This window comes from Pristis pectinata, chromosome 10 (genome assembly GCF_009764475.1).
Source record: "Pristis pectinata isolate sPriPec2 chromosome 10, sPriPec2.1.pri, whole genome shotgun sequence".
Lineage (NCBI taxonomy): Eukaryota > Metazoa > Chordata > Chondrichthyes > Rhinopristiformes > Pristidae > Pristis > Pristis pectinata.
Genome location: NC_067414.1, coordinates 7,060,685 through 7,072,966, shown reverse-complemented (window position 1 = coordinate 7,072,966; position 12,282 = coordinate 7,060,685). Strand labels below are relative to the sequence as shown.

The following is a 12,282-nucleotide window of genomic DNA, read 5'->3' as shown; positions in this document are numbered from 1 at the left end:
CTGAGAATAATCTGGCGGATGTGTTTCTGCCTATCCTCACTGATTGCGGTCTGTTGTTCGGGAAGTCAATGATCCAATTGCAAAGGGAGGTGCTGAGTCCCAGGTCTAAGAGTTTGGTGATGAGTTTGCTTGGAATTATAGTATTGGAGGTGGAGCTGTAGTCAGTAAACAATAGTCTAACGTAGGTGTCTTTACTGTCCAGGTGCTCCAGAGATAAGTGTAGGGCCAGGGAGATGGCGTTCCTTGTAGATCTGTTTTGGCAGTAGGTGAATTTCAGTGGGTCGAGTTTTTCTGGCAGGCTGGAGTTAATGTGTGCCATGACCAGCCTCTCGAAGCACTTCATGATGGTGGATGTCAGAGCCACCGGGAGGTAGTCATTAAGGCACGTTACCTTGTTTTTCTTAGGTACCGGGCTGATAGTGGTCTTCTTAAAGCAGATGGGAACCTCAGATTGAAGCAAGGAGAGGTTAAAAATGTTTGCAAATACTCCCGCCAGCTGATCTGCACAGGATCTAAGGACACGGCCAGGGACACCATCCAGGCCAGATGCTTTCCGCGGGTTCACTCTCTGGAAGACTGATCTTACGTCCTCAACAGTGAACATGGGTTCAGACGCATTGGAGGCTGTCGGGCTGGGTGGCAGCATACCAATCCCCTTCTGCTCAAAACATACGTATAATGCATTTGTCTGCCTGCACTGCACTTTCTCTGTAACTGTAATATTTTATTCAGCATTCTGTAATCGCTTTCCCTTGTACTACCTTAATATACTGATGTAATGAAAGGATCTGTATGGATGTCATGCAAAACAAAGTTTTCACTGTACATGTGACAATAATAATATACCAATTTACCAATTATTTACCAGTTAAAATACCTCACATCGAATTATTTAAAGAAGTGAGTGGGAGAGAAGAGGAAATAGAGGTGATTGAAGCTTGCAACAGAGTAAATCTTACAGATAAAATTAAATCTCCAGCAGCTATTAAAATGAGAGTCCATGTTTGTTAAGGCTTGTTCAGTAGGTGACAAGACAGGTCATTTGACAGTGAATAAGGTTACTGAAAAAGGGGAACTTAGCTTGGAGACATTTGATTTTCGTGGCAAATTTGGCTGGCAGCCAAGACGTCAGTACAGGAACCTCACACTGTTCAGTAGTTATCTAAAGAAGTGAGATAAGTTGTGGACACAGCCCAGCGCGTCACAGAAACCAGCCTCCCCTCCTTGGACTGTCTCTACCTCTCGCTGCCTTGGTGAAGCAGCCGGCATAATCAAAGACCCCACCCACCCGGGTCATTCTCTCTTCTCCCCTCTCCCATCAGGTAGAAGATACAGGAGCCTGAGGGCACATACCACCAGGCTCAAGGACAGCTTCTACCCCACTGTGATAAGACTAATGAACGGTTCCTTTATACTATGAGATGGACTCTGACCTCACGATCTACCTTGTTGTGACCTCGCACCTTATTGCACTGCACTTTCTCTGTAGCTGTGACACTTTACTCTGTACAGTTATTGTTTTTACCTGTACTACCTCAATGCACTCTATACTAACTCAATGTAACTGCACTGTGTAATGAATTGACCTGTACGATCGTTATGCAAGACAAGTTTTTCACTGTACCTCGGTACAAGTGACAATAATAAACCAAGACCAATACCAATACTTGAATGGGGAACCAGACAGCGAGATCCTGGAGGAAGCAGCAACTTCCAAATTTCCACGTTGCGTGTATACAGGCCACAGACTGGACAGTTACCCTCATGACTGCCTTCACAGCAAGTCTTAGACCCAGTAAGGGGGTTATGTACTGATCTTACCACCAAAAGATATAAAGGATTATAGGGAACTGAAGAAAATGATGTAACATTAGCCAAGGTAAACATGAATTGAAGTAGTAGAAGTAAAAATTATGAAAAAAGTCAACAAGGTGGCCCAACAATACAAAATCAGTTGAGGTGCTTGAAAGGAAGGCCAATGGAGAACTTTGATGCCCTTTGACTCAGTAGTACCAGAGCACTTTGATGTCACACTCACTCAAGTGCTGTCTTGATGTCAAGCGCAATGATCACCTCCTGAAACCAGCTCTTTGCTCTATGAACCAAGTCAGTGATGAGGTCACAGAGTCACACAACACGGAAACAGGCCCTTCAGCCCAACTCATCCATGCCAACCAAGATGCTCATCTAAACTTGTCCCATTTGCCAGCGTTTGGCCCATATCCCTCTAAACCTCTCCTATCCATGTACCTGTCCAAGTGTCCTTCAAATGTTGTTACTGTACCTGCCTCAACCACTTCCTCTGGCAGCTCGTTCCATATACTGACCACTCTCTGCGTGAAAAACTTTCCCCTCAGGTCCCTTTTAAATCTTTCCCCTCTCACCTTAAACCTATGCCCTCTAGTTTTTGACTCCCTTTCCCTGGGAAAAATACTGTACGCAGTCACCCTATCTATGCCCCTCATGATTTTATACACCTCTGTAAGATCATCCCTCAAGCCTCCTACACTCCAAGGAAAAAAGTCCCAGCCTGCCCAACCTCTCCCTATAACTCAGGCCCTCAAGCCCTGGCAACATTCTCCGACATCTTCTTTGCACTCTTTCCAGCTTAATGATGTCCTTCTAATATCAGGGTAACCAAAACTGTACACAAAACTCCAGGTGCAGAGCCATGTGATCCTGATGAAACCCAAATTGGGCATCGGTGAACAGCTAAGTGAATTCCCCTCGAGGGTACTGTCAACAACACCTCCCATTACTTCACTGAGATGGAGGAGACTGATTGGGAGTAGTCAGCCAGATTGAATTTGTCCTGACTTTTGCACACAGGACATACCTGAGCAATTTTCCACATGGAGGTTGGAAGCTCAGCTGGTTCTGAAGCACAAGTCATCAGTACTACAGCCGGTACTGTCTGGTCCTGGAGACTTGGCTGCATCCATTGCCCGCGGCCGTTTCTCGATATCACGCAGAGTGAATCAAAATTGGCCAAGGACCAGTTTCTGTGACGGTGGGGATCTCAGGAGGAAGCTGAGAAGAATGATCCACTTGACACTCTAGGCTGAATGCCATTGCGAATGTCTTGCCTTTTAGCGGTCATACACTGGCCTAAAATAAAGACCCAACGTATAAAACCATAACGTAGTACCTGTACAAATAACTGCCTAATGGGGCAAGTGAAGAGTGAGCAAGTGAAACAAATAATCTGTGGAATACTAAAACCTATCATTTTTAGGTTTCAGGTGAGGCAGAGAAGGAATGGCGGGGTGAAGGAACCGTGGGTGACGAGAGAGGTGGAACAACTAGTTAGGAAGAAGAGGGCAGCGTACATAAGGTGTAAGCAGCAAGGATCGGACAGGGCTCGTGAGGAAGGAACTTAAGAAAGGGCTGAGGAGAGCGAGAAGGGGACATGAAAAGGCTTTGGCGAGTAGGGTTAAGGAGAATCCCAAGGCTTTTTTCTCATACATAAAGAGCAGAAGGATGGCTAGGGTAAAGGTAGGTCCGATTAAAGACAAAGGTGGGAGGATGTGCCTGGAAGCTGTGGAAGTGGGTGAGGTTCTCAATGAATACTTCTCTTCAGTATTCACCAAGGAGAGGGGTCTTGATGATGCTGAGAACAGTGTAGGTGAGGGTAATGTTCTAGAGTATGTAGATATCAAGAGAGAGGATGTGTTGGAGTTGTTAGAAAATATTAGGACAGGTAAGTCCCCGGGGCCTGACGGAATATTCCCCAGGCTGCTTCGGGAGGTGAGGGAGGAGATTGCTGAACCGTTGGTTAGGATCTTTGAGTCCTCGTTGTCAATGGGGATGGTACCGGAGGATTGGAAGGTGGCAAATGTTATCCCCTTATTCAAAAAAGGTAACAGGGATAGTCCAGGGAATTACAGACTGGTGAGCCTTACGTCTGTGGTGGGTACGCTGTTGGAAAGGATTCTAAGAGATAGGATCTATGAGCATTTGGAGAAACATGGACTGATTAGGTACAGCCAGCATGGCTTTATGAAGGGAAGATCTTGCCTCACAAGCCTGATAGGGTTCTTTGAGGAGGTAACCAGGAAGATTGATGAGGGTAGTGCAGTGGATGTGGTCTACATGGATATTAGTAAGGCGTTTGATAAGGTTCCGCATGATAGGCTTCTTCAGAAGGTTAGAGGCCAAGGGATCCAGGGAAGCTTGGCCATGTGGATTCAAAATTGGCTTGCCTGTAGAAAGCAGAGGGTTGTGGTGGAGGGAGTGCATTCGGATTGGAGGGCTGTGACTAGTGGTGTCCCGCAGGGATTGGTTCTGGGACCTCTACTTTTTGTGATATTTATTAACGACTTAGATGAGAGGGTGGAAGGCTGGGTTAGCAAGTCTGCAGATGAACAAAGAATGGTGGTGTTGTGGATAGTGTGGAGGGCTGTCGAAGCTTACAGAGGGATATTGATAGGATGCAGAGCTGGGCTGACAAGTGGCAGATGGAGTTCAATCCAGAGAAATGTGAGGTGGTACACGTTGGAAGGACAAACTCCAAGGCGGAGTACAAGGTAAATGGCAGGATTCTGGGCAGTGTGGAGGAGCAGAGGGATCTGGGGGTTCACATCCACAGACCACTGAAAGTTGCTTCGCAGGTGGATAGGGTAGTTAAGAAAGCTTATGGGGTGTTAGCTTTCATAAGTCATGGGATATAGTTTAAGAGCCGCGAAGTAATGATGCAGCCTTACAAAATTCTGGTTAGACCACACTTAGAGTACTGTGCCCAGTTCTGGTCGCCTCATTATAGGAAGGATGTGGAGGCATTGGAAAGGGTGCAGAGGAGATTTACCAGGATGCTGCCTGGATTAGGGAGTATGGATTATGAGGAGAGGCTAAAGGAGCTAGGGCTGTTCTCATTGGAGAGAAGGAGGATGAGGGGAGACATGATAGAGGTGTACAAGATATTGAGAGGAATAGATAGAGTGGACAGCCAGCGCCTCTTTCCCAGGGCGCCAATGCTCAAAACAAGAGGACATGGCTTTAAGGTATTGGGTGGGAAGTTCAAGGGTGATGTCAGAGGGAGGTCTTTCACCCAGAGAGTGGTTGGTGCATGGAATGCACTGCCTGGGGTGGTGGTGGAGGCTGATATGTTGGTCAAATTCAAGAGATTGTTAGATACGCATATGGAGGAATTTATGATAGAGGGATATGTGGGAGGAAGGGGTTAGATAGTCTTAGGTGTGGTTTGAAGGGCGGCACAACATGGTGGGCCGAAGGGCCTGTATTGTGCCGTATTGTTCTATCGTTCTATTTTCTAATCTTCCATCTAGAAACAAGCTGCAGAGAGTAATGGACTCAGCCCAATACATCACGGGCACATCCCTCCCCACCATCAGTAGTATCTACAGGAGGTGCTGTCTCAAGAAGGCAACATCTATCATCAAAGATCCCCACCATCTGGGCCATACCATCTTCTCACAGCTACCATCGGGCAGGAGGTACAGAAGCCTGAAGTCCCACACCATCAGGTTCAGGAACAGCTGCTTCCCTTCACACATTAGGTTCTTGAACCAACCGACACAACCCTAATCACTACAGTTTAACAACACTATGACCACTTTAATCACTTTGCACTAAAATGGACTGTATTTTTTTTGTTCTAATTGTGTTCTATCTTGTAAAAGTTGTGTATAATTTACGTTTTTCTTGTGAATGCTGCTTATCTGATGCTGTGTGCCTGTGATGCTGCTGCAAGTAAGTTTTTCATTGCACCTGTGCACACACGGACTTGTGCATATGACAATAAACTCAACTTTGACTTGTTTATCATTAAAGACCGCATTGTTTAAATATACTGCTATGAAAATAAAAGTTTTTACCAGATGATATAGTTCATTGTTTCCGAGGTCCAATTCTTCCAGTTTGCAGAGGAGAGAAAGCGATCTGAAAATTAACAGGACGCCCCAATGTTAAACTTTTCTTGTTAATTCATTTGCAACCCTTAAATAACCAGATCTTTGCAGCAGTAGATACAAGCACAGAATGAACAAGAAAGATATACCATGCAATGCTATATTTACTAGTGTGCAAACAATTAGCTTTTATTCTCCAGTAAAAAGGTCTGAAGTTTAGATTGCACCTTTTAATTTAATGAACATATACTTCACACAGGGAACGGTTACTTGCATTCAGCTTTCAGTAGGAGATTGAAAGATTTTCACCCATCGCAAGATGAAAGTGAAATAATAATTTAAATGTTAAGTTCCTTGCAATAAACATTTAAATTAATCCTTGACATAAACTTACTGCTCTGACAGAGGGAGAGCTATATTTTAGTGGTTTGCAATTTAGATAAAATCTTCCTGTCCTTTCTACAATCTTTCATCAGGTATCGCGTGCTGAAACACCTACGTCTCTGGGAAGTGTCTGCTTGTCAGGGCGTGTCCCAGAGGGGTGCAGCAGGACAAGGGCATGGATTTCTCAATCATTAACCATTCAAAGATACTTGTATGGGCATGTGTGTAGAGCAGTCGTGTTAATTTGGTCCTCCAAACGCGGTTAGATTTAAATTCCTACACACAGCTATGAACAAATCTTTTCTTCTCTGGGTAGAAGAGTCTGAATTCACTTAGCATTACTCCTAAACAACAATTAACTGGTTCACCTGCAGCACCCATCAAATTTTCAGCACCCACCCCCTCGTGCCCATTATCCAATATAAACCAAAAACCAATTGATCAAGAGTCTGCTGACTGACTAAAGCTGTCACTGCTAGATGTCCACACAAGCACCTTTCAGAAGTAGTGGGTTTTCCCCTCTTGGTGAGCATTAGCAAGCTAGAAAAGAGGTCGATTCTTTGTCTAGCAGAGATCTGAACAGCAGATTGGTCAAAACTCGGAACTCTTAGTAAGATATCTTTATTAGTCACATGTACATTGAAACACACAGTGAAATGCACCTTTTGTGTAGAGTGTTCTGGGGGCAGCCCGCAAGATATCAGAGGAAGGTTTTTTACCCAGAGAGTGGTTGGGGCATGGAATGCGCTGGCTGGGGTGGTGGTGCAGGCAGGTACATTGGTCAAATTCAAGAGATTACTAGAGAAGCATATGGAGGAATTTAAAATAGAGGGATATGTGGAAGGGGTTAGATAGCCTTAGGTGAGGTTTAAAGGTCGGCACAACATCGTGGGCCACAGGGCCTGTATTGTGCTGTACTGTTCTATGTTCTAAGTGTCGCCAAGCTTCCAGCGCCAACATAGCATGCCCACAACTTCCTAACCCGTATGTCTTTGGAATGTGGGAGGAAACCGGAGCACCCGGAGGAAACCCACGCAGACACGGGGAGAATGTACAAACTCCTTACGGACAGCGGCCGGAATTGAACCCGGGTCGCTGGTGCTGTAATAACGTCACGCTAACTGCTACACTACCGCGAATAACCTTCACCAGAGCAGAACTGATTAGTATAATGGAAGGAACATTCCGGATAGTGGCCTCAGAGAACACATACCAAAATATTCTTTTCTTGCTCTTTTTCTACATTTAAAATTAGAAATCTATTTCTGAAGCACTTGGCTTCACCTTGAAGCCAAAGCCATCTCCCCCCATAAATGCAATGTGGTTTTCTCTTTAATGGCAGTGGTCAAAGAGCTAAGTCCACAGCTCCCTGAAAGTGGCTGCACAACTTGATAGGGTGGTAAAGAAAGCGGACGGCATGCTTACCTTTATTAGTCGAGGCACCGAGTTCAAAAGTCAGGAAGTTATGTTGCGGCTTTATAAAACTCTGGTTAGGCCACATCTGGGGTATTGCATTCAATTCTGGTCACCCCATTATAGGAAGGATGTGGAGGCTTTGGAGAGGGTGCAGAAGAGGTTTACCGGGATGCTGCCTGGATTAGAGGGTATGAGCTATAAGAAGAGGTAGGACAAAACTTGGGTTGTTTTCTCTGGAGCGGCAGAGGCTGAGGGGAGACCTGATAGAAGTTTATAAAATTATGAGATGTGTGGATAGAATAGACAGTCGGCATCTCTTTCCCAGGGTCAAAATGTGTAATACTAGAGTGCATGTATTTAAGCTGAGAGGAGATAAATTCAAAGGAGATGTCCAGGGCAATTTTTTTTACACACAGAGAGCAGTGGGTGCCTGGAATGTGCTGCCAGGGGTGGTGGTGGAGGCAGATACAATAGAGGCATTTAAGAGGCTCTTAGATAGGCACATGAATATGCAGGGGCTGGAGGGATATGGACCATGCGCAGGCAAAAGGGATTAGGTGTCATTAGTTAAATGTAAAATTAGCCGAGAAAATGCATCTTGTACACATGTAGACAATTAAAATGCTGACCTCCAGCGAATGAATAAGTAAGAGTAACATCAACTACAATCAGCTTGGCACAACATCGTGGGCCAAAGGGCTACTGTTCTACGTTCTATATTCTAAGACCACAGTCCCCCTACAGTCTCATTTCTCTCCATTACCTTGGGATAGGAAGAAAGCTAAAAACAATAGTTAAAGTTTGATGAGGAGATGCAGATGTGTGTGTGTGTGTGTGTGTGTGTGTGTGTGTGTGTGTGTGTGTGTGTGCGTGCGTGCGTGCGTGCGCGTGTGTGCGTGCGCGCGCGCGCAGAGAAAATGGGAAATTTCAGAGGCCTTTAGTTTTAAGAATCTTTACCCAAGATATTTTCCCCACTCACAAATTTTTCATAATTCTTGAACCAGCAAAATATCGAGGTTTGGTTTATGATAAAGTTCATGCCAAAAAGTTTAACTTCATCTTCATCAACCAGAATTTTTCACTCGCAGAACTTACGCCGGTGTACACTTATATACAAATGGACAAAAAAATCATCAAACTTACTCTGGTAGCAACGTCAGCAGGTTTTCTCTTAGCTCAAGTGATGCCAGGTTCAGAAGACTGAAACAAACAGCAAAAAGAAACACAGAGGTTAAACTGGTAAATTCAGGCAACGACATTTTGTGGTTGATATGTTTAACTCCTTCAGAAATGCTACTTTGCAGAACTGGTCTGACAACTACTAAGAAATGCATGGAAATTCAAAAAATCCCTGGGTGGCTGGGGGAATGACGGGAGTACAGTGGTGCACGAGTGAAGACAGGTTCGATCCTGACCTCTGGTGCTGTCTGAGTGGAGTTTGCACGTTCTCCCTGGTTTCCTCCCATGTCCCAAAGACGTGCTGGTTGGTAGGGTAATTGGCCACTGAGCAATGCATGGACTCAGTGGGCAGAAGGGGCTGTCTCCGTGCATTTTGACTTAAAGGCATTTCACACAGATTCATGGTAAAGGATCAACAACAGACACCAGGTACAAAGCCCAAAAGTAAACAGTGGAATAGGAGGTATAACACAAGAAGTGAAAAGCTGAGAAAATGCATCTTGTGTAAGTGTAGACGATTAAAATGCTGGACTCCTGTGAATGAATAACTAAGAGTTATATCAACTACATGTCACTTGATAACTATACCTAACACAGATCTATCGATTTTATTCTTGAAACTTTTAATTGAGTCAATATTCATAAATATTTCAAGGCTAAGTCATTGCTAAAACCTTAATTTTAAAATTGCATCCCTTAATGTGGACTCCAACACCCCAAAAAAAAAGTTCAGCAAAATAAAAATCCTTCATTTTGGAATCCAGAGTTAGATTAGCTCACAACCTTCTGAAATTAAGGTAACATAAGCAGGGTTTAAGCAACCAAAAAATTAACCCTGTAAGGCCTAGTACCATTCTGGTCAACCCATCACACCTTGCCGAGATGTGCAGCACAAAGCTGAACACAGTACCGTAAATTATCCCTCTCCAGAACCCCGTACAAGTGAAACCAAACTTCCTAACCTTTGCATTTCAACCCTTTTGAAATAAAGGTCAATGTTCTGTAGCATTTTGAATCATCCAGCTTTGAGTGATTTATGAAAACAACATCCAGATCTCTTAGTCCATCTGAAATCTTTAGCCCCAGCATTTGCCTTGTCAAATCCCATCATTTACACAGATTCATACAGTATGGAAACAGACCCTTCGGCCTAACTCATCCATGCTGACCGAGATGCCCATCTAAGCTAGTCCCATTAGTCAGGCACGGTAGTGTAGCGGTTAGCGTAACGCTATTACAGCACCAGCGACCCGGGTTCAATTCTGGCCGCTGTCTGTAAGGAGCTTGTACGTTCTCCCCGTATCTGCCTGGGTTTCCTCCAGGTGCTCCAGTTTCCTCCTACATTCCAAAGTCGTACGGGTTAGGAAGTTGTGGGCATGCTATGTTGGTGGTGGCAGCGTGGTGACGCTTGCGGGCTGCCCCCAGAACACTCTACACAAAAGATATATTTCACTGTGTGTTTCGACATTCATGTGACTAATAAAGATATCTTATCTAATCCCATTTGCCCACGTTTGGGCCATATCCTTCTAAACCTTTCCTATCCATGTACCTGCCCTAATGTCTTTCAAACATTGTAAGTATATCTACTTTTACCACCTTCTCTGGCAGTTCGTTCCACATAATCACCACCGTCAATGTAAAAAAGTTGCCCCTCAGATCCCTTTTAAATCTTTCCCCTCTCGCCTTAAACCTATGTCTTCCATCCTGCTTTGTGCTTTATTAAACCCAAAGAGTAAACTATTTCAAACCTTCACACTTTTGAACTTCACCTACCATGGCTTTGCCTACTCGATCTATGTTTCTTTTCAGATGTTCACCACCTGTACATACTCATTGTTTGTTAACTTGTAGTTTGAAATATAAAGGTACAATTTAGGGTTCCTTCATCCATTGACATCACACTAAAGCTCAAGTGGGGATGACTGGCAAAAATTATTTGCCACACCTCACCATTCAGAAGATACCCCTTCCATCCTAATGTGGATCCCTAGCTACCAAACAATTATTAGTCTACCGAAGATTGCTTCCAATTTAATGTCAAATGCTTTCTTAAAGTCCTTATCTGTAGTTGTGTCATGGAGTCATACAGCATGGAAACAGGCCCTTCAGTCCAACTGGTCCATGCCGACCAAGATTCCCATCGAAGTCAGTCCCATTTGCCCGTGTTATTCTCAGGAATATCCAACCGGATTAATTAGGAGTGTCTTATCCTTGTGGCTTGACTCTCTGATCACTGGCATTGGTCAAGAGCTCATCTGTAAGGATCCTCACCACCCGGAACAGGCCCTCTTCATGTTACTACCATCAGGGAGGAGATACTGAAGACACACACTCAATGTTTCAGGAACAGCTTCTTCTCCTCCTCCATCAGATTTCTGAACGGTCCATGAACCCATGAACACTACCTCGTTATTCCTCTTTTGCACTATTTATTTATTTTGTAACTTTTGGTAATTTTTGTCTTGTACTGCACTGCTGCCACAAAACAACACATTTCACGGCATATGTCAGTGACAATAAACCTGATTCTGATTGTTCTGAGCAGTTCTGTCCCTGATCTTGGAGAATCACAGGGTCACACAGCATGGAAACAGGACCTTCGGCCCGTCGACCATGCCGACCATCAACCACCCATCTACACTAATCTGATACTAATCCCATTTTATTCTCCCCACATTCCCCATCAACTCCCCCCAGGTTCTATCACTCTGGGGGCAATTTACAGCAGCCAACTACCCTCCCAACCTGAACATCTTTGGAGAGTAGGAGGGGATTGGAGCAGCCAGAGGAAATCCACACGGTCACAGGGAGAGCGTGCAAACTCCACGGAGACAACACCGGAGATCAGGATCGAACCCGGATCCCTGGCGTTATGAGATAGCAGCTCTACTAGCACACCACTGCCACCACAGTATGCTTACACTGCCTCGCTAAAGCAGCCAACATAATCAAAGACCCCACCCACCTCGGATATTCTCTCTTCTCCCCCCTCCCATCGGACAGAAGATACAAAAGCCTGAAAGCACATACCACCAGGCTCAAAGACAGCATCTATCCCACTGTTATAAGACTATTGAGTGGTCTCCTTGTATGATAAAATGGACTCTTGACCTCACAATCTACCTCGTTATGGCCTTGCACCTTATTGTCTGCCTGCACTGCACTTTCTCTGTAACTGTAACACTTTATTCCGCATTCTGTTATTGCTTTTCCCTTGTACTACCTCAATGTACTGAGGTCATGAAATAATCTGTACGGATGGCATGCAAAACAAAGTTTTCACTGTACCTCGGGTTATGTGACAATAATAAACTAATTTAAACACATGACTTGAGTAACGTCTGAGATTAAAATAATAATAAATCTGCAAACTCTCAGATGCTCAAAGTTGGCTCAGTCACAATTATTATTGCATTTGGTGCACTGATATTTA

The 12,282-nt window shown here is 44.4% G+C and overlaps 1 protein-coding gene across 2 annotated transcripts in view; it reads right to left on the bottom strand.

Annotated features, from left to right (window-relative positions):
• The window catches only part of lrrc1 (leucine rich repeat containing 1), a 179,536-nt gene that overhangs the window by 71,918 nt on the left and 95,336 nt on the right, over positions 1-12,282 (bottom strand). For both annotated transcript variants that reach the window (XM_052024396.1, XM_052024395.1), the window contains exons 6-7: positions 8,811-8,867; positions 5,835-5,898 (exon numbers count right to left, since the gene is read on the bottom strand). In XM_052024396.1, the coding sequence (XP_051880356.1) occupies positions 5,835-5,898; positions 8,811-8,867 (121 nt within the window). The remainder of the gene's footprint in view (positions 1-5,834; positions 5,899-8,810; positions 8,868-12,282) is intronic.